At 37.9% G+C, this 21092-nt stretch overlaps 1 protein-coding gene across 2 annotated transcripts in view; it reads left to right on the forward strand.

The window, feature by feature from the left end:
- LOC127989645 (astrotactin-2-like) overlaps nt 1-21092 on the forward strand; it is a 463909-nt gene that overhangs the window by 120535 nt on the left and 322282 nt on the right. For both annotated transcript variants that reach the window (XM_052591441.1, XM_052591440.1), the window contains exon 3: nt 6755-7154. In XM_052591441.1, coding sequence (XP_052447401.1) covers nt 6755-7154 — 400 coding nt within the window. The remainder of the gene's footprint in view (nt 1-6754; nt 7155-21092) is intronic.

Here is a 21092-nt window from a genome sequence, read left to right on the forward strand (position 1 = left end):
TGGAGGAGAGGGTGGACAGATCGACTGGACATATTGTGCTCTGTGTGTGTTGGGAGGGGGTGGATGCACAGCCTGAGTCAGTATTAAAGGCCACAGTGACACCCATGTGGAAGATTCTTACTCAATTTTCTCAGGCTTAATGTAATCAGGTCAGAAGAACGAAATTGAATCCAGAATCATCTTTTCATATTAGTTCAAGGTTTCATTTAAAATTTCATTTCAAGCTGGATAAAAGGGATTGTAATTGAGATCAGGTTTATGAGCAATAACGCTGCATCAGACGTGGACCTCTCAAACAGTTTAAAGAAAGGCCATGTGAGTTTTGGTACAGAGCTGTTTTGCTGCTTCTGGTCTTTGAAGGCCGTAATTGGAGAGAACTTTTTAGTGAGTATCACCTAGGGTTCTCTCCTCACTCTCTCCCTTTAGATCTGTCAGTCTAAAAGTTGATGTCTTTTTCAAAACCCAAGGAAAAACAGCCTCTGTGGTTAAATAGAAGTCTCCCCTGAGAGGGAATGAAAAAGAGAGGAAAGACAGTGATCGCAGGCGGGGATCCATATCTCTGATCCACACTAGGACTGAAGTGGGAGGAGGCAGCTGGCACAACACATGGCACTTAAACATCATACTGCGCGAAGAGATGGCAGCACACAGCTCTCGGCGCAGGCGTCCACTCCGACTCTAATAAGCCCGCTCGCATGTCAAAGCCACCCAGAGATCCCTGTGGGTAACAGCTTCCCATCTACCCACATCCCAACACCCCAGGAGTCCCAGACTAAACAGATGCTGGAGCGTCTGCATCTATCTTTCCATCCCTAGCTCTGTTCCAGAACTTAGGCAGCTGCTTTCTGTTGCAGTAACCTTATCTTTATCCTTGCTGGACAAAAAAATAAATAAATATATATATATGTACAAATTCATAGGTCTTGGCTGGTTATAGCTAGCTTTCCCTGCCTGACCAGCTCACAACTATCCGAAAATGACAGATTTGCTTCAGACTGGCTTTTACAGGTAGGAAAGTTGTCTTTTGAAATACTCTAAATAGAGAGCAAATCCCTGCACCACTCTCTCCACGCAATGCACACAGGAGACTCAAGCATAGTCCTTTTCAAGGAAAGTCAGTTCCCTCATATTCGTGATTCCTTCGGCCATCTATTTTGGGCATGCAAGAAAAACTCCTCTCTACCTGAATGGGGGAGTACCGCCATCTCAAATTTGCCTTTCAAACTCAAATTTAAATAACATTTCAGATCTGCAATAAAATCGAACATGTACTGTTTATTAAATATTGTGCCCACGATTGAATAACGGCATTTTTTAGGTTGTTCCTGTCAGTGTGCATGTGCTGTTGCAATCACAATTCTATTGAATATAGAGCACCAGAAAGCAGCTGCAAAGATGCTATGACTTTTCCAAATAGCTCTTTTATGTGAATTGCAGTTTGTACCATTCGTAGCAAATCAAGTAAACTCTCTTGAGTATTTTACAGTCTTTGACTCAACTAAAAACTGACACAGCAATATTTTAAAAGGCAAAAAAAAAATGCAGTGCATTCTGGGATAGCCCGCTGCTTAAAGGGGGTGTGAAATGCTAGTTTTCACTCAATATCCTGTTAATCTTGAGTACCTATAGAGTAGTACTGCATCCTTCAAAACTCCAAAAAGTCTTTAGTTTTATTATATTCATAAGAGAAAGATAGTCTGTACCGATTTTTCCCGGAAAAACACGACCGGCTGGAGGCGTGACGTGTGGGCGGAGCTAAAGAATCACGAGCGCGAATAGGTTTTTGCGTTGAGAGGATGTGGAAGCTGTGACATTACCGTGAGGAAAAACCATCATCCAAAACAAACCATGGCTTACAGTCAGATTCAGCCGTTTATTTATGATCCAGAATCAGATCCCGAGGCTGAACCTGAACGAGATCAGCAGCAGCAACGACTCGCTCCGAGCAGGGCTCGAACCTGGGTCTACGGCATGGGAGGGGACGCACTAACAAGGAGGCAGAGATATTTGAAGCAGTTTTACTCACTGCCTGTGGTTCCAACACTCGATCGTGACCCTTTTTCGTTGGGACTGCATTATCCTTAAGAAATAAACGATGTGCAAATCCGGCGTCAAACTGGGCCTTGTTTGTAAAACAAGCATCTTCGAAATGCAGGGAACAAACACAAACACTTGCACAACTCCGTTGATGCTCTGTAAAAATAAACTCCATCCACTGGTCCCTTAATGCTGGTTTTTTTTTGGTAATCTGTGCAGGGTTGTCTTGCCCTGGTAACCAAAAACATACTTCTTTTGTGACTTTTTGCGACGCTCTCGCTCTGATCAGTGAAGTCTGTTGTGGTCTCAGTGCTCTGCTATACGGGAGCGCACTCTTCCGGCAGAAGTGCCTCAGGACCCATATAAGGAAATTCCGCTCCATCTAACGTCGCACAGAGCCATACTCGAAAAAAACTTTCCGAAACTTGTGACAAACCGGAAGGAGTATTTTGGGAACAAAAATACTCCTTCAAACGTACAACTTAATTTTTGAAACTTTGTCCATGTTTAGCATGGGAATCCAACTCTTTAACAGTGTAAAAAACTCAGTATGCATGAAATAGCATTTCACCCCCCCTTTAAAGTAGGCAATGCTATCTTTAAATTTGGTCAAAATAATCATGGTGCATGCTGTTTGGATAAACTTTACTTGATTTTAAACCTTAGTCTTGTGTGTTTGTGTGTCATATTAAAACCTTCAAGATGTAACATTTTACTTATGCGGCTTGTGTTTTGTATGCCTGTCTGTGTGTAGGTTCCATGATATTTTTGCCAGAGAGATTAATGTAGTCTGTGCCTCTGATGTTGACGTCGACTTTGCCAGCTCTGGGAGTTGTTTTCCTGGGCGCAGATGGTAGGAACAGTGTGTAGCAGGTGCTGGGTGAAGTTCGTCTGTTGTGTTTTTGTTTTTTTCTTACCCAGAGTTTGCCCTAAAGGCATGGCTTCCTCTGCTGTGATCACCTGGTGAACAGACGACAGGGATGATTTTCACTGGCCGTCCATGTTGCTGGAGGTGTGATGTACTTCATCTGCCCTACTGTGAGGCAGTTTACTCTGGTAAATGTCTCATCATTAGAATGTAATGAGAGCTAGATTTAGGGAGTGTTGCTTGCTGCTGCCACAAGGCTAATGTGTCTAACTGGTTTCCAGCATGTCAATATATGTTGGTTAATTTGTTTTGAAGTATTATTTTGTTGCTCTTCTGGGTGGTTGCTAGAGTGTTGTAAAGAGGCGTCTGAGCATGATTTTTCACCATCATTATTCACCAGGTGGAAATTGTTTTGTACACCTGACTAGTGGCTAGGTTTAAAATGATCTTTTAGAAAATATAGTGCATTTGAACCTCGTAAGATGTTCTGTTCATGTTCTGTTGTTTTTCATCTGAGCTCTCCTAAGACTGTGCTTTGATATTTTTCGAACTGCAGGTTGTGTATCTCCGTAATAGAACGCCTTCAAATGTTATTACTAATATGCCAGATGGTCTCAGAAGTCTGTCATGCATTATGGTTTTGTTTATTCTTCATTATCGTTTAAACAGAATATTACTGGATATCTGGAGACCTCTTGTTGCCTGGCCAGATGTTTGCTTGGGTGATGGCACATTTGGCACATGAAATTAAAAACATAATAATAATAATAATACACCGTGTACTGATGTTTGAATTAATCTCCCTTGATACAAGTACAGTAGTCAAATATACTTCATTGAATACAAAACACGGTGTTTAGATAGTACAGTGTGGAAAAGGCATCTAATGTGGTCTTCGATATGCAATACAGTTACCCATTTTGAAATGTTCTGGCTTTATCAATAATAATAATAATAATAATAATAATAATGATAATAATTATAATAATTATAATAATAATAATAATAATAATACAAATTAAGTAAACGTGTATAAACTTTTTTTTTCTCTACAGAGCTTGGCTCTTTTATCTGGTGTAGTGTTTCCATTTCCATTCTTAACATTTGCTAAGCAGCCCCATTGTTTCCAGGCTTGAGACAACAGACAGTGTGCACAGAGACTCCCAGGAGTGTTGTAAAGTTTAAAGAAAGGCTTAGCCTTTCTCATTTTTCTGCATTTAACTTTAAGGGAAGTTTACTTTCAGTGGCTGAGCTCCTGCTGGAGATTAATGAACACATTCGGTCGGGGCTGCATTGTTCCCATCGAAAATGCCCATCTACAGTGCTATGATTTATGGACAGCCGGCAGTGCATGAGCTGTAATTTGAGAGGGGTTTGTTTTTCCTCATGAAGATGGAATTTAAAATTCTGAGATTAATAACTCCACTCTATTCATTTTATATAGTACTACAGGGGGAGAAAAATGAGGAAAAAAGCAAGGAGCAGAAGGTACAGACCACAAATTTTAGCCCTTGGATGCCATGTGCGATAGCTGCAGTATGAGTGTGTATGTGCTCTTAGTCATTGATGTCACTTCCTGCATTGTGAGAATTTAATGAATATGTGAGTAAATTCAGCATGAAATATACAGGCATGCATTATCTCAAAATATTTGATAGGCAGTTTCTGAATATTTATCTTGAGTAGGTCAGTTTCTGATCCTCATTTGTTTCTTCTGCTTTAATCTGCTAGCTGTGTGATTCACATAGATGAATTAATGTAGTGCTAGTTCTCAGGAGAAAGAAAAATCTCAAATGAGATCTCTATGATCTCTTGATTTTTTTTTTCTTTAATGAGAATAATGGAGAGCAAATTGAGACTTTTACTGAAGGCTCTGGCTTCTTAGATGTTTCTTGTGAGGAAAAAAAGAAGTTCTCAGATGTATTTCTTTTAAAGTTTCAAAAGATCCCAGTGTCTCAAAAATGAGCTCAGAGGTATTTTCTCTCCACCAGCACAAGCAACAAATAAACATCAGAAGACAATTTTGGGCCCTGGGCCATTGGACGGGCCCTGATACCCCCCTGGGTGTGTTTCCATAGTCATGGATCTGGTTTATGATGTACATGTGTATAAAAAAAAACAAAAACAAAACATTGTCTGAGCAGTAACATTTCATATACAATTCCATGTCACACTGATTTTGAGATGAACTCTTGAAAATACATGGCACGAGCACAATGCAGTATTACATTTAATTGTTTCAAATAATGTTTCATGTTTGCATTAATTACAATTTTACGCTGCATGCTTTATCTGTCAGCTCAGTACTGCTCTCTTGAACACAACTGCAGGTTTAAGAGTATTACACACAAACGGCTCGAGAGAGAAGAAATCTTTGATGTCCCTGACATGCCATGAAATGAGACAAACCATGCAGCAATGCATCTTCAGCTGTTTTATGTGTATTGCACCTTTAGGCCAGACACTCAAGCTTGAGAAGTAACGAGCAAATCTCAGTGGCTCCTTACAAGACAGTGAAACACGAACAGTGTTTGAAGTCTGTGGCCATGCATCTTATATTACTGTAGCTTATCCAAATGCATGCTTTATTCTGGCATCTATTTTCGAATCATCCAAGTACCGCTTCTATATACCCGCAAAATCTGCAAATTTGTATTTTGCATAACAAATCAGCATGTGACAAAATTAGTTCATAAATACCCGGTTTGTCCAGCTAATAACAACATAGATTCTAGATATTGACTAAGCTGATTTGACAATGAATGCAACAAGTATGACATTGGAAAATATCAACATCCTTGTCTTGGGTGTCCAATCCTGCTACTAGAGGGTCACTATCCTCCCTAATCCTAATCCAATCACACTTGAACCAGCAATCAAGATCTAAAGGATTACTAGAAATGTACAAACAAGTTTGTTTGGACAGCTTGGAGCTAAACACTACAGAACATTGGCCCACCTGGTGGAGGCTTGGACAACAGTGTTCTTGTTGGTCCTAGTACAGGGGTGCCGGAACTTATTTGCAGAGGACCAACACAATGTTGAGTTTAGCTTCAACCTGGACTAACACACCTGTATGTAAATTCTCAACACTCATCCAGACCTTGTTTACCTGGTTTAGGTGTGTTTAATTAGGGTTGAACCTAAACATTGCAGGACATTGATCCTTCAGGAACAGGAATGGGCTCCCCAGTCCCAGTAAAACCGGGATGCCCAGTCCTTTCCCTGGAGTTCCAACCAATCCCAATGTCTAAAAGCCTAAATTCACTGGTCCCGGTGTGTTAATTTAGGGTTGAATCTAAACTCTGCAGGATAGTGGCCCTCCAGGAACAGGTTTGGACACCCCAGTTGTATAATATGGACAATCTATATACTAAACATGTTTAGTTTTAGTCTAAGGATTAGATTGGCCTGGGCACAAGACTTTAACAACATTCTCGTTAAAGTTTTTTTTTTTTTTTTTTTTTTTTTTTTTTGCCATATGATTTTAGATTTGAGCCAGGGTCAGCAGTGTTTTTTCAGGACCAAACATCCTCCAATCATATTAAAACACATCTGAACCAGCAAATCAAGAATTACTTCATAATTGCTAGAAACTTCCTGGAAAGTGTGTTGGGGCAGGATGGAGCTAAACTGTGAAGGACTTTGTTCCTCTAAGAGCAGGATTAGATTCTCCTGTTCTACAGCCTCCAGAATTACTTACTTACAATTTTCTGATGGCTGTCTCCTTATGGTTTCCTGAGGAGTAAGTACATGGTTGTAATTTCAGGATAGTTAATGGTGGGGAAAGTATAGGATTGTTCTTTGCTTTGGAATTCTGAAATTTCTCTCTTGTCCTTTCTTTTCAAGGGTGGTCTGATTGCTCTTCTGTTACTTATCCTACTCTTCACGCTGGTACTCTACACCCGACAGCGCTGGTGCAGGCGTCGTCGTGCCCCTCAGAAGAGTGCCAGCACAGAGGCCACGCATGAGATTCACTACATCCCCTCTGTTCTATTGGGCCCTCCGCAGAGCAGGGACAGCTTCCGTGGGCCCAGACCCCTCCAGCACAGCTCTGTCATTGGTATGCCCATCCGTGAGACACCCATCCTCGACGACTGTGACTGTGAAGAGGACGAGCAGCCCGGACATCTACTAGATGGGAAAGCACGTCTAGAAGATGACTTGAGCAGCCAGGGCACCCAAAGTGTGGACAGTCTGTGGAAAGGAATGGGAGAGGCCAACCATAAACACTGTTTGGATAACAGAGGTGAGATTTCTGTCACTGTCTGTTCTCTATTAGATAACCCTAACCTAACCCTAACCCTAACAGATATATTTTAAGAAAATATGTGGATGGTTTGGATCTGATCCTCTACATATTTGAATTGTCTGCATGATTTGCCAAGAACAGGTTTCTGGAACCACATTAAGATTTTAGGGTTAGGTTTAGGAATTGGGTTTGGGATTAGCTGAGTTTTGGACTTTGGCAGTTTTCTTGATTTTAGCTACAGCTGTGTTCCAGTATCATGCTCATGGTTATGCCCAGACTTATTCCATCCAATCCTCATCATCACAGCTGAAGTCTGCTTTTTAACCCTTGAAGCCACACAGACATCAGAAACTGAGTTAACCAATAACTGTTAGCAATCCTTGTCTCAAAACAGTCCGGTGTGCTTTAAACCAATACTTATATTCTTACTTATATCTTCAGTGTGCTGGTAAAGTGCATTCTCTATTGTTAAAACATCATAATGATAGTTATGAGGGGATTTTTTTTATTTCTTTTTTCCCCCTCTATCTTTCAAGTGACACTGACGTGGCACATTTGAGCACTTCTTGGTGTTTGATGTGAAGTCACCTGCCAACCGCAGGCTAATTATAGCCATTGACCTGAATTCATTGTAAGACATAGACTGAGAGAACCAGGGGAGAGATAGAGAGCCATTGAATCTAAGTTGATGAGTTGGTTAGATCTCCGTCCCAGGAGAGGGCAGTCAAGGCCATAGTGTCCGACATATATTCAATACAGACTTAACAAGTACAGTCTTTGGTTTTGAATAGTGCTTTCCAAATTTGTTGTTTGTTCATAAGTTTATTCATTTTGAGAATAGATGGTTATTGTTCTATCCATCCATTCTCTGTGTTCATTAAGTATAGAATGCCATGTTTGATAGGGAGCCTGCAGTGATATATATTTTTTATAGTAAAGGAATAATTAATTACTGTAAAATAAAACATTATTTATCTCATTTATAAATTTATCTGCTTCCAAGAATTGTACCCAGTTTGATTTTTCAATAACAGAGACATATGAGTTGTTTAAGAATATAACTTAAATGTGTTTTGCAATTTATCGTCAAGTTGTGAATACTGTCCTATTGCAGCACAATTCATAACAGAGAGCCCCCAGCGTCATTGGACGAAAAAGGAATCTGTAAACTGAGGACTGAGGCTTGATTAAAGCTGTTCAGGGTGCTTGAATCATCAAATTCAGTGTGTAAGGTCGCATTGATCTACATTCAAGGAACGCCTTCAACTCTACATTGGTTTCATTTAAGTATGAAATGAGATTTTCTTGTGAATTTTAAACAGATAAATTCTCCATTTATCAATGGGTGACCTTAGTGACTGCTGAATTAATCAGTCGCAAGATAAAAGAGATATAGAAATTTGATGATGTGATATTTAAAGAGGGTCTAAAATGGTGTTATTTCTGTTTAACCCTGTATGGCAGCTGGTAAATTTCCACAATAACTTAAATTAATTAGTTATCACAACTTTAAGATTGATTGAATTAATTAATGAATGAATAAGTAAGCAAGCAAGAAAATAAATACTGTATTATTTTAGTGTCATGTCTGTTACCCAAAGGATATTTTTATCTTTGTTGCCAGTGTTGTGCTGCTTTTCATAAAAAAGGCCATTATTGATGAACCTTAATTATATTATTTTGATTAACCACCTGTATTTTTATGGTGGTTATCCATTAATTGGAAAGTACAAAACAGATTTTAATTGTTAAAATGTGTGATTATATTTGGTGTTGAGCGATGTCTACAGTGAAACATTGCGATGGACGATGACATCGGCAGGATGCTGTCTACACTGGATGTGGCGCGGCATGACACCACAAATCCCTGACAGTAAACTGCTGCGAAGTTTCTATTTATGACATGGCGACACAAATCTCAAATGATTTTCAATGGTCCCTTTGTCGCGTCTTGTATAAACAGTCTTAGCTGATGCAGCGCAGCGCTACATGACAACTTTCACATCCGGTGTAGACACTGTGTAAGGAGAGATAGCTGAGGACGATGGCGATTGATTTGCAGATCCTCAGTACCACTGACAAACATATAATCTTGTAAAATGTGTAGTACTGCCACTCCACTGTATAAACAGACTACACGTGATCACAAATCTCAAAAGTGATCGTGCATTCATAAAGGTGCGGCAGGGGCTGGGGGGCATCACAGATGCCCATGAAACATCACAATTTCTACGTCTATCAGCCCAACCCTAATTATATTTACATTATCCTCCATATACAATACACAGGTGCCTTATTATAATTCCAGAAATGTTATGAATTTCTAGCAGCCAAAGTTGGCAGTTCTTCACTGTAAATAGAACAGGATTTGTCTTACAGTGTTTGTTCTTCTGTTCGTGTCTCTATTTGCCCACTGATGCATCTGGATTTTAGTGGAGGATGATCACTGTATTTGTATACTTATATTAAAGCATAGTCTATAATTGAATGTTTTGGATAAGATCTGTTGTTTACTTTAAGTGTGTGGCAAGATTTAATTGGCTCTTGCAGTCTGATATTGGTGCGTGTCTGTGGATGAAGGATGAGGATCCATCTGAGTGATGTTGACAAACAGGAGGAGGTAGAGGCTGAATAAATAATGAAGCATATTTTCCTGGCGTCAGACCAAAACTTGCTTCATGAATTCCGTATCGGATCCAGCTCTCTGCTATTCATTATTATTTCAATTAATTCTGAGAAATATACAGGTGGCAACCGTACATGCAGATGTGTCCTTAAATCTGGAAAAATAAACCAGATCACCAACTCACAGGCGAGCAGTGTCCTTATGCTTTTTAATTCCTTTGTGTGTGTGTGTGTGTGTGTGTTAGTGTTAATAAGAGCACAATGATTTGCCCTCTGTAAAGGATCTTCTAATTACTTACAGCACGTAAATACAAAAAAAAAAAAAAATGTTGAACAAAATGTGTTCGGTTGTACTGAATGTGAACTTGCAGAGTAATTCAAATCTTAAAAATAGATTTAATGAATAGAAGTATTGTACTCATTTGTGACTGTTTTTTTAACACACTCAAGTTCACTTTTTAATAATGTCAAATAAAAATTTACTTTAAAATACATTTTAAAATCGTTTAAAATATAATTTTTCAAATTTTTTATAGAAGACACATTTTGATGCGCTATTTAACATACTAAAGCAAATGTGGAGCACTTGATTCTAATTTCAACTGTAATGTGTCATTCATTATTACATTTAACATTTTAAATGTTTTTAAAGTTCATCAAACACAACATACGGATTCCAATAGAAATTAAATTATATTTTAGTTTACCATAAATGCTTGTTAGTGAATTCAGCAGTGCACTTTAATCATATTTCATATGCGTGAAATTACATATTGAGATTACATTAGTACTGTCAAATTGATTAATCGTGATTAAACACTTTCAAAATAAAACTTTGTTTACATAGTACATGGGGGTGAAATGCTCGTTTTCACTCAATATCCTGTTAATCTTGAGTACCTATAGAGTAAGACTGCATCCTTCATAACTCCAAAAAGTCTTTAGTTTTATTATATTCATAAGAGAAAGATAGTCTGTACCAATTTTTCCCGGAAAAACACGAGCGCCTAGAGGCGTGACGTGTGGGTGGAGCTAAAGAATCATGAGCGCGAGTAAGCTTTTGAGTTGAGCGCGTCTGGAAGCTGTAACGGATATGCAGATCATCGATTCATGTGTTTAATTCAGATTTTCCAAATGAAACTCTTTTTGCACCAAGTGCCTGGCCTGGCGCCAGCCTGGCTGGACTTAAATTATTTACGATGCCCATGCGAGCTTCAAAGAAGAAATGAAAATCCCCAACCACATTCCAACACTGGAGACAAAGGAAACCTTTCGTATAAGTTCCTTACTTTCATTTTATTATTAATATGTATTTTAAATATGTTTATGGATTGCATAAAATGGTTAATCCTTGTTATGTGAAGAGTATAAGTGCTAAGCTTATACTTTAGGAAATGTCTTTCCTCACTTTAACCTTCTCAAAGAGAGCCATGTTTCTGCAACCCCCACTTTTGCAGGTCGTAAAAGTTTACGACCACACAGGACAGGAGAGAAGCCAAATCACTGGCTTCTTTTGAACAATGCATTCTATGGAATGTATTCATTAACTTTCTGTTTTATGTTTTATACATGTATTATGTATTCCCTTTTGGTACATTTAGATGTTTCCCAACATCTGCAGTGTTATCATGTGTTAAACAGATCTTTAAATATGCGTAATTCTACATTTGAATGTAACTTCATGTTTTGATCACATATATCTATTATGTTTAGTCTTGTTCTAATCGTCATGCTCTGACAGACCCATTTATCTAGCGCAAAGTAATGAAATATGTATGTAATCTGAATTACAAACTTGCTAGAATAATCCCTGGAATTTGGACAAGCCCTAGATCTCCAGGGGGGGTTGTCTCCACAGAGACAAAGGAACTTTTCCCTCCGCTTCAGATCGCGGACTTTCATTGGCTGTTTACGCGAAAAAGGGGCGTGAACTATTTCAAACTATAAGAATTGACCAAACAAGGTCCACCGCTCTTCTTCCTCTTCTTCTCGTTCTTGGTTCTCGGACACGCTGCTCTCCTGTGCGACCCTCCGCGCGGCCTCGTGCCGCGCTCATAGCGCAAGCCCCCCCCCTTAGCACAGGGGCTGAGAGAAAAAAAGCCATTTTAATGGCTCCTTTAGAAGCTTTCGTTTCGTTCGTTTCTTTTCTTTACTAAGTTTATTCAACTATTCGCCTCTCCACGCAAGGAAGACGAATTCTGGGACATTGTTTGTTGAACCTTTCAAATACCGCGCGAGGACAGAACAAAGGACCACGTGCTCCACGCTCACGCAAAGATCCAGCGAAGCGTGCACACGCGTCACATGGCCTCCGGCACACGCACGCTGTTTTCAAAAGGACAAGCGCACAAAGCTTCACAAAAAGACCACGCTCACGCGCTGGGCCATGCAAGTATCACTTTTCTATGGAGATTTAAATGCTGGTTTAAAGTGTTGTTATGATCTGATTTGTTGTTGGCTTCCAAAAGTTACTGACTATGATTTTCATACCTGAGCTCCTTATGTGATCTCATTCTATTTTCTCTCTCTCTCTCTCTCTCTCTCTCTCTCTCTCTCTCTCTCTCTCTCTCTCTCTCTCTCTCTCTCTCTCTTTTATTTGGATTCGTTATGTATTGTATAAAGCTTACTGTTTGTATTGTCGTACGCATATTTACTCTGTGTGATTTGTAGTTTGATGTATTACTAGTTTAATTATTAAAAACCCATATACTGACGATTGGCTTGGACTCCACCCCACTCACATTACGAGTCACTGAGAGGTCTGATCTTTAGCTACAAGCTCTAAATTTAGAAACTAAATTTATCATAAGGATAGGATAATATTTTCATGGCCAGAGAATACTTTTCCTTGAATTATAAGGCGTGATAACTTTATTGAAAATTGATAGGTCTACAGTGGTTTGCTGGACATACCACGGTTTGATTTGCAGTAATTTACAGTAAGAGCTATCACAACAATTGATATGAAGAATGTAATATTGACATATTAATGAGTAAGTTACAGTGCCCTGTGATTATTTATTTTTATAGGCAATTGAGCTATTTTTCATAATCAATCAAATTTAATGTAACTGTCATCTGAGATTTAAATTAATCATATTCCTGATTAATTATTCAAATTCCCTATATATCATTTGAGTTAATTATTCTGTAAGACTCATTGTTGTTACAAAGCTGTGACATTACCGTGAGGAAAAAAACATCCAAAACAAACCATGGCTTACAGTCAGATACAGCCGTTTATTTATGATCCAGAATCAGATCCAGAGGCTGAAATTTAACAAGAGCAGCAGCAGCAACGACTCTATGTGGTATGTACTGAAATTGTATATATTTGCTTAGCGGTTTTGGAAAATGACTAAGTTCCACTTTGTCGTCTTTTTTTTTTTTTTTTTTTAAGCTGTACATGTGGAAAGTGCAGTTTGATGACAACATCGCATGTTGTTTACTTGATGTGCTTACTCTCCGATAGCAAAGTTCACAACACAGAGATATTTGAAGCAGTTTTACTCACCGCATGCGGTTCCAACACACGATCGTGACCCTTTTTTGTTGGGACTGCATTATCCTTAAGAAATAAACGATGTTCAAATCCGTCGTCAAACTGGGCCTTGTTTGTAAAACAAGCATCTTCGAAATGCAGGGAACAAACAAAAACACTTGCACAACTCCGTTGATGCTCTGTAAAAATAAACTCCATCCACTGGTCCCTTAATGCTGTTTTTTTTTTTTTTGGTAATCTGTGCAGGGTTGTCTTGCCCTGGCAACCAAAAACACACTTCTTTTGTAACATTTCGCTCTCACTCTGATCAGTGAAGTCTGTTGTGCTCTCAGTGATCTGCTATACGGGAGCGTGCGCTCTTCCGGCAGAAGTGCGTCAGGACCCATATAAGGAAATTCTGCTCCATCTTACGTCACACAGAGCCATACTCGAAAAAAAAAACTTTCCGAAACTTGTGACAAACCGGAAGGAGTATTTTTGGAACAGAAATACTCCTTCAAACGTACAACTTAATTTTTGAAACTTTGTCCATGTTTAGCATGGGAATCCAACTCTTTAACAGTGTAAAAAACTCAGTATACATGAAATAGCATTTCAACCCCCCCCCCCCCCCCCCTTTAAAGGCCTACATATAACACTCTACAGTTCAGTCAATTGCATTTCAGTTGTAATGCATTTTTTATTTAATCACAGTGTCTGAAAACATTGCATGTAGTTCACTCTTAAGTATATTATTTTCATAAGTGTACTTAAAAGTATGCAAAAGTAAACGTATTTTTCACAAGGCATCATAAAACAGACAAATAGCTAAAAGCTTCCTGCACTTTTATGTTTAAATATACTAATATATGAACACAGATTTCTATTTGTTAATGATTATTAGTTAAAGTAGATTATTATTACCAAGATATGATTTACTATCAATATTGCTTGACATTTACTTTTGTACATTTTGCAATTCACACTGTACTGTTCCCAGTGAGCTTTACATTTTCTTCACAAAATATAAGTCGGATCTTTCCTGTAATAATAAATTAAATGTGTGCTCTGTTCAGTTTGCTGGTCCCTCATGAGAGTGACAATATTTCTGCTTTCATAAAGTCGTCCTTCAGTTAATCACTGCACATTAATTATTGCCCAATGAACAATAAAAGGACAAGCTGCACTATTGTAATGCGGTCAGCTCAGTCAGAGAGGGGCTTGTCTCTGCGGACAGAGGGGCGTCATTCTGCTTTTCACAGCAACACTTCTGCATAATTGATTATGTGGGATATGAGTCTGTCGAGGGAGCTTGATCCCGGAATAATCAAGCCTCACTGTCAGTCATCTCACGGCTGGAGAGGTAGACGTGATTCTGATTGTCGCTTATTTTCAGTTTATATACACTTTAACGTGATTTTTTGGGGCCAATAAACTGGATTGCTTTGGATTGTAAACACTTCAGGGACCAGTTTTAAGAAAAATGACCCAATGGTGAATAAAATAAAAGCAAATAATAGAGAAAATATAGGAGCTGTGTGATGGGAAAATATAATCATATTTGCTCTGCTCCAAAACCCCTCGCCAGGGTATACACTATTTTAAGAATGTCAATCCAATATAGTGGACAGTGGACATTTCAGATCTTGCTTGGAAAGGAAAGGACTGGACAGGACACCTGCCCAATATGGTATCCCATACTCAGAATTTGTGCTCTTCATTCCACCCATCCAAGTGCACACACACAGCAGTGAGGAGTGCACACAGTCTACACACACTCGGAGCAGGCCAAGACTGCCTAATGGTTAAAAAATAAAAAATAAAAATATAACTATATTCCATTAATAATAATAAATAGAGCTGAATCAATGAAGGCTGTCATCTTGTTCTCTTGCTCGGCTCTTTGGTCTGTGGGCAGACGGCTGGCCTGTTAAATTAAGTATTCCTGAAAGCTGCGATGGGTCATCAACCTTTCACTGCGCATGAGGCAAAGACCACAATTACCATCAAATCATATTTACTGTTCATCAGAGAGAGCGAGAGAGAGCAGTACTGACAACAGTGAGACGAGGATGTGCTCAGTGTGTGTGTGATTTGTCTAAAAAAGAAAGTGTGTCTGTGTTTCTTTCTTGAAATGCGTTGTTAATGTATTTGTAGGCATTTTTGTTGAAAATCTACCCTCTGCCTTTAGCTTGTTTCATACTGGACCTAGAACTTCCTGTATGGATCAAAACTCTGCCTGGGGTCTTCAACACAGAATCACCCTGCAGAAGTTGTTGCTCTAAATCCTCTGAGACTGTCGACACAGGCAGGGGGCACCACTGGACGGATCCGATAGCAGGCGTCCTGCATGGAAATACTGGCCTTGTTTCAGGGTTCAGCAGTCAATCACAGTGACAGCATCAGATATGTGTTAACCGCTGTGAGAAGGGACCAGTGGAGAGGAGAGCTGATATGAGACCTTGAGCTTCTCTCAGAAGAAGTGATGGCCTTTGGCCTACCCCTCATTCTGGTCAGACAGATTTTCATGTCCGGTGTGTTTGTGTGTGTGTTTCGCTCTGTAGTTCTGCAGGTAGGGCTGTTAGGGGCTTTGTAAGCTCTGGATGTACTCAGGGTGTCAAACACAAAAACACACCTCACTTTTATTAGATAGAGACAGTGATGACTCTCTCTCTCTGTCACACACGCACACATACCAGCAAACACTGATACCTGTATGAACACTTTGTCATATATATGAGGTTTAACCCTTTAGAAATGATTCAAAAAAATTTAATGAGGCATTTTCTCCTGATAACCCTGAAAATAACTTAAATTACACTTTCAGTTTTGATCGTACAGATAAGAGCAATACTTTAGATTCAATCGAATCTGTAAAGGGTCTACTTTTTTTTTTTTATACAGACATAACAACGAAACTTTGTGCATTTATAAAATAAAGATAACACACAAGGTGTGCTGTCTGCAGCCTTTGTCTGCGCTGATTTTAGACACGCGTCATTAAAATGAACTGTAACTCTGAACTGTAAGTGAATACTCAACGTAGAGACATGAGAGAGAGATCTATAGAAAGCTTGACATGTCTACTTTTAAACTAAACAGGTGCCTCCGAAAACAAATATTCTGAGATAAAGTAATCCATATGAAAACAACACAATGTCCGTTTTCCACGTCTCCCTTCATTATCTTCTAATGTGACCACGCCCCCGCGTTGAACGCGCTATTCAGATTCTAATGTTACACTGAAGCCACACAGCGGAAGAAAAAGCAGCGAGACTGTTCGTTTTTTTTATTTTTTTATTTTTTTTACTGTTTGCTTCGTGATGAGAGGATTAAGACATTATATAACCCCAAAAAGATGTGATGTGGTTGAGGATTTGAGATTTGGATTTCCTCAGAAAAAAAAAAAAAAAAAGAATGAAGCACTCTACTATTCAGCAGAGATAATAAACATGAGTAAGTCTCTCTTTTATTTATTAATATACTTGTACTAGTTTTAACATAACGTGTAAACATTTTACTAGTTATTCCTGACTAAATGTATAATCAAGTGAAATATTATTATATTATTATAAGTTTCAATAACAAGATACACTACTACTGTAGAAAAGGCATGTATATTCTCATTCCTTATCTACAGTAGTAGAGTATATTGTTATTGAAACTTCATAATATTTCACATGACAAAACTTCTCCAGGCCCCAAAAATACCCTTAGACTCCAGAGGGTTAAACATACATTCAAAACAAATTGTTAGTGATCGTTTTTTTTTTTTTTTTTTCTTGTTTCCAGAAAAAAATATGTAAGATTTTAATACTTATTTTATTGAGAATATATAATAAATATAAGTATGTATGTTTTGTCGTACAGGTTTTTATTTTTATTTTTTTAAGCTCATTGTGATGAAAAATAAGAAAAATACTAGGTAAAAGTTGACATGATGGCGTAGTGGCAAATTATAAGAGACGATGTCATAGCTTTGGCAAAGAAGTTCAAATTATGAGATAAAAGTTGTAAAAAAACAAATTCGTATTTATGAGTGATAAGTCATGGATTAGTGGAAATTATGAAGAAAAATACTTTTGACTTTTTATGATGTCATTTATATGTACATCATTAGATCTAAGAGGAGAAATAATTTGAATATAGCAAAAAAAAAAAAAAAAAAAAAAAAAAAAAAATATATATATATATATATATATATATATATATATATATCTCAAAAAGGTTTTTATTTTTGTTTTGTTTTTTATTATTATTATTTTTTCATCTGACACATAGACTCGTGAAACAAAACTGTCTTTAGTTTTATTTGGTGTGAGGCTGATAATTGCTCTCAGCTGGAGTGTTTGGCTCATACTGTGATCGCTGAGAAGTTTAGGTTGAGAACTACTACAGCAAAACAAAATTGGACATTTTCTTAAAATACCTGTATTGCCTGATTGTTTTATCATCCATCATACATGCATTGTAATTCTGATTTAAAAAAAAAACAACAACAAAAAATAGGTTTCTTCAAGACGCATGATTTGAAGTGTGAAGTTTGTTATTTTCGGTTTTTATGCAGTTTTTCAAAGTAAAATAGTTGAGAAATGTAAGGTTTAAAATGTGCAGAGGATTTGAAGTATACATGTGTTTATAAATAAAAAGGATCATTATGAGTAAAAGGTTTTTTATTACAGCTTGCAGATCTTTGCTTCACCACAAGCTATTTGATTCACGGGGAGCAGATGTGCTAAAATGCTGTGAAATTGCAGGGCATGCATACGCTTGAGAAATCTGCCTGCATTTTCTGGCCAAAATGGCACATTTTTCAAACCTTCATGAAATATACAGGCTTTGGCTTAAAGTACGACAGACATAAAGTATGTACTCTCCCAAAAATTTCTCTTTATAAATCTGTGAAATCCAGCAGAGAGAATGTCGAGTATGTGTTAGATCTGTATAGTGTTGGCAGTCCGGCTGCATGATGCGACAATTTATTTTTTATAGCTCATAGATATTAGACATGACAGCTGTTGTTTGTCAAAAAGTTTATTAAAAGATACTAGAAGTCTATAATTTTTCCCCCACTTTGATATGACATTAAATGAACATTATTGTCATTTATATGCATCAATTTGACAGTCTTCTTTGAACAGCATACAAAGTTTAAAGGTCCCGTTCTTCGTGATCCCATGTTTTAAACTTTAGTTAGTGTGTAATGTTGTTGTTAGAGTATAAATAATATCTGTAAAATTCTAAAGCTCAAAGTTCAATGCCAAGCGAGATATTTTATTTAACAGAATTTGCCTACAAAACACAACATCCTGTGTTGTGATTCCTGTCGAATCACAACACAGGAACCGCTGGTACAATCATTTTTATGAAAGTAAAAACAACAGTATACAGATAGGTGAATTGTGTGAAAAATACTGTTGTTTTACACGCGAAATATGAACACATGTTATATTGCACACTGTAAACACAATCAAAGCTTCAAAAAGCGCGACCTTTAAGGTCCGCAAGTTGTTGTTGGTTTTTGATAGACGTCTCTTCAGCTCACAAAAGCTGCATTCATTTGATAAAAAAATACAGTAAACATGAATTTTATGCATCTTTGTTGAATAAAAAATATTACTTTCTTTGTAAAAAATGGAAAGTATGCAGTGACATGATTAAGTTCAGGCAATATGACGACCAAATAAAACAAAATAAAATAAATAAATGGGACGAAAACTCAGCCAGCCCTGACTGACAGTGCAGATGCTTTTTTCTCAATGAAAGCAGCACTCATGAAAGCTTTAATGCTCTGTGTTGGTGGATATATATGCAGGCATGAATTTGCATGTTTGTTTGGCTCTGTTTAAGTCTGTGGACTGCTCTGTCGCAGCACTCGTGCCTCGCTTGTGTTTGCTGCAGACAGATTATCCTTTCCCCGATAGTCACTTTAGTAATAAATTCTTTCCGCTGCGGCTCTGCCGTAGAGCTGAAATCCAGAATCCGCTGACAGCCGCCTTTAAATGACACAGACGAATGGAAGGGTTTTACATGGAAGATGCAACACAGATATACTCTCACAACATTATCCTGCTCGCTCTCCCACTTTAAATATGATATACACACAGAGCATCAATCCTCCTCCAGCTCTTTATCAATTACCTGTGACGACTTCCTTCCCACATGCGCTCTCTGCTCTGAATATATCTGTAGGCTGCTCTCTCTCACAACTTCTCCAGGTTCAAATTATTATTAGTTTTGCATGTGTCGCCTGTTGCCGGGCAGCTGTGGTACAGTTAAAGCTAATGGTCTGCAATCACATACTTTAATTTGCTCATGCAGTTTTCACCATTAGGACGTTCTTAAGTGCTGAGAACGATTGTTTCACTCGAAACTGATGTGTGTCATAAGCAGTGCAAATTAAGCCATTCAGAAATGTTATTTGAGTTTTGCAATTCCATGACTCTAATGAAGCAAAAATAGTAAACTTCAATTTAATGTTAAATTTGCTCTATTAGAAAAAAAAAAACTCAAATGACATCTTGGTAATATCTCAATTGTTTCTCATAGACAGCGGTGCCATAGTCTCATAAAGCCAGACCTTCAGACTGATCCACGGCAGCTTTCATTGGCCAAGGCCAGCCCATGAGACCGACGTATCAAACGACCAATTGCAGTTTGCTTCATTTCGGCATCACATTTCGGTGCGTGAAAATGTTGCCACAATAACAGACCATTAAAAGATTTTTTAAAGATCACACAATAAAAAATTATGTGTCCCAAACTTTTGAAAACCCAGCGTTTAGTCTATCCTGATAAGCGCTTGTCATCACAGTTGTGACCGCAATGGCTTTCTTCTTTCATGAGGGTTTTGGCATCACGGTATCTTTGTTTCCATTCGGAGTGTTAAAGAATGCAACACACATGTCTGTATACACAGCTGTATAATTCAACCAATCCGATGATGACTTTTGTGTCCCATATGCATCAGACATTTAGCCAATGCGCCATTGGCGTGACATCTGAGGCTGAGACTAGTGGTGACATGAACTGATGAGCAAATGCAGACTTTTTGTTGTTTTGTTGTCTCCTCGTCTTATTTAAGCTAATTGCCAATTAACAAAATTACGAACAAAATGCATTAAAATGACTACAACTTAAAAACTGAAATAAGGTATTATATTATGTAAACACTATTATTATTATTAGTATATAATATTAAAACAACACTGATCTCACCAAACTGGTTTGATATCTCCTCCTAACAAAATTACATATTTTAAAAGTTTGCCATTATGGTGTAGTCCTCCGAGCAATCTGAAGAGCACATCAATCTACTGAAGTGAAGTCACACGTTTCCAGACTAACCACTGTTCTGATGTGTCTCACCTGAAACAAAATAACTAGTCAGTCCTTTCTGAGTGCTAAATAAACTTTTGTTCTATTTTGAGAATGACAGCAGTGTTCAATTACCCCACCGACTATTTGAAGATGTATACAGATATGGGTTTTTCTCTAGCCGATGCCGATGCCGATGTTTAGAGGTCAGGGTTAGCCGATGGCCGATATGTGCTGCCAATTTTTAGGGCCGATATCTTGAAGTTTTCCCCTTCATTTGCATGCTAAAATGTCACACTAATAAGTGGATGCACAACATTTCTAAACTTATCATCATTTATTGAGCACTGACTTGAACCATCTCTCGAATCTTAATTTTGAGCACTGCACGGAATTAAAATTAAAAAATTATCCAAAGTTAACCAAACAAATCAATAAGCTGACCAAGTATTAAATATATAAAACAGGTAATAAATATATATAAGTCAATCATTTACATAAAAGTTTTAGAG

This window comes from Carassius gibelio, chromosome A5 (assembly GCF_023724105.1).
Source record: "Carassius gibelio isolate Cgi1373 ecotype wild population from Czech Republic chromosome A5, carGib1.2-hapl.c, whole genome shotgun sequence".
Taxonomy (NCBI): domain Eukaryota; kingdom Metazoa; phylum Chordata; class Actinopteri; order Cypriniformes; family Cyprinidae; genus Carassius; species Carassius gibelio.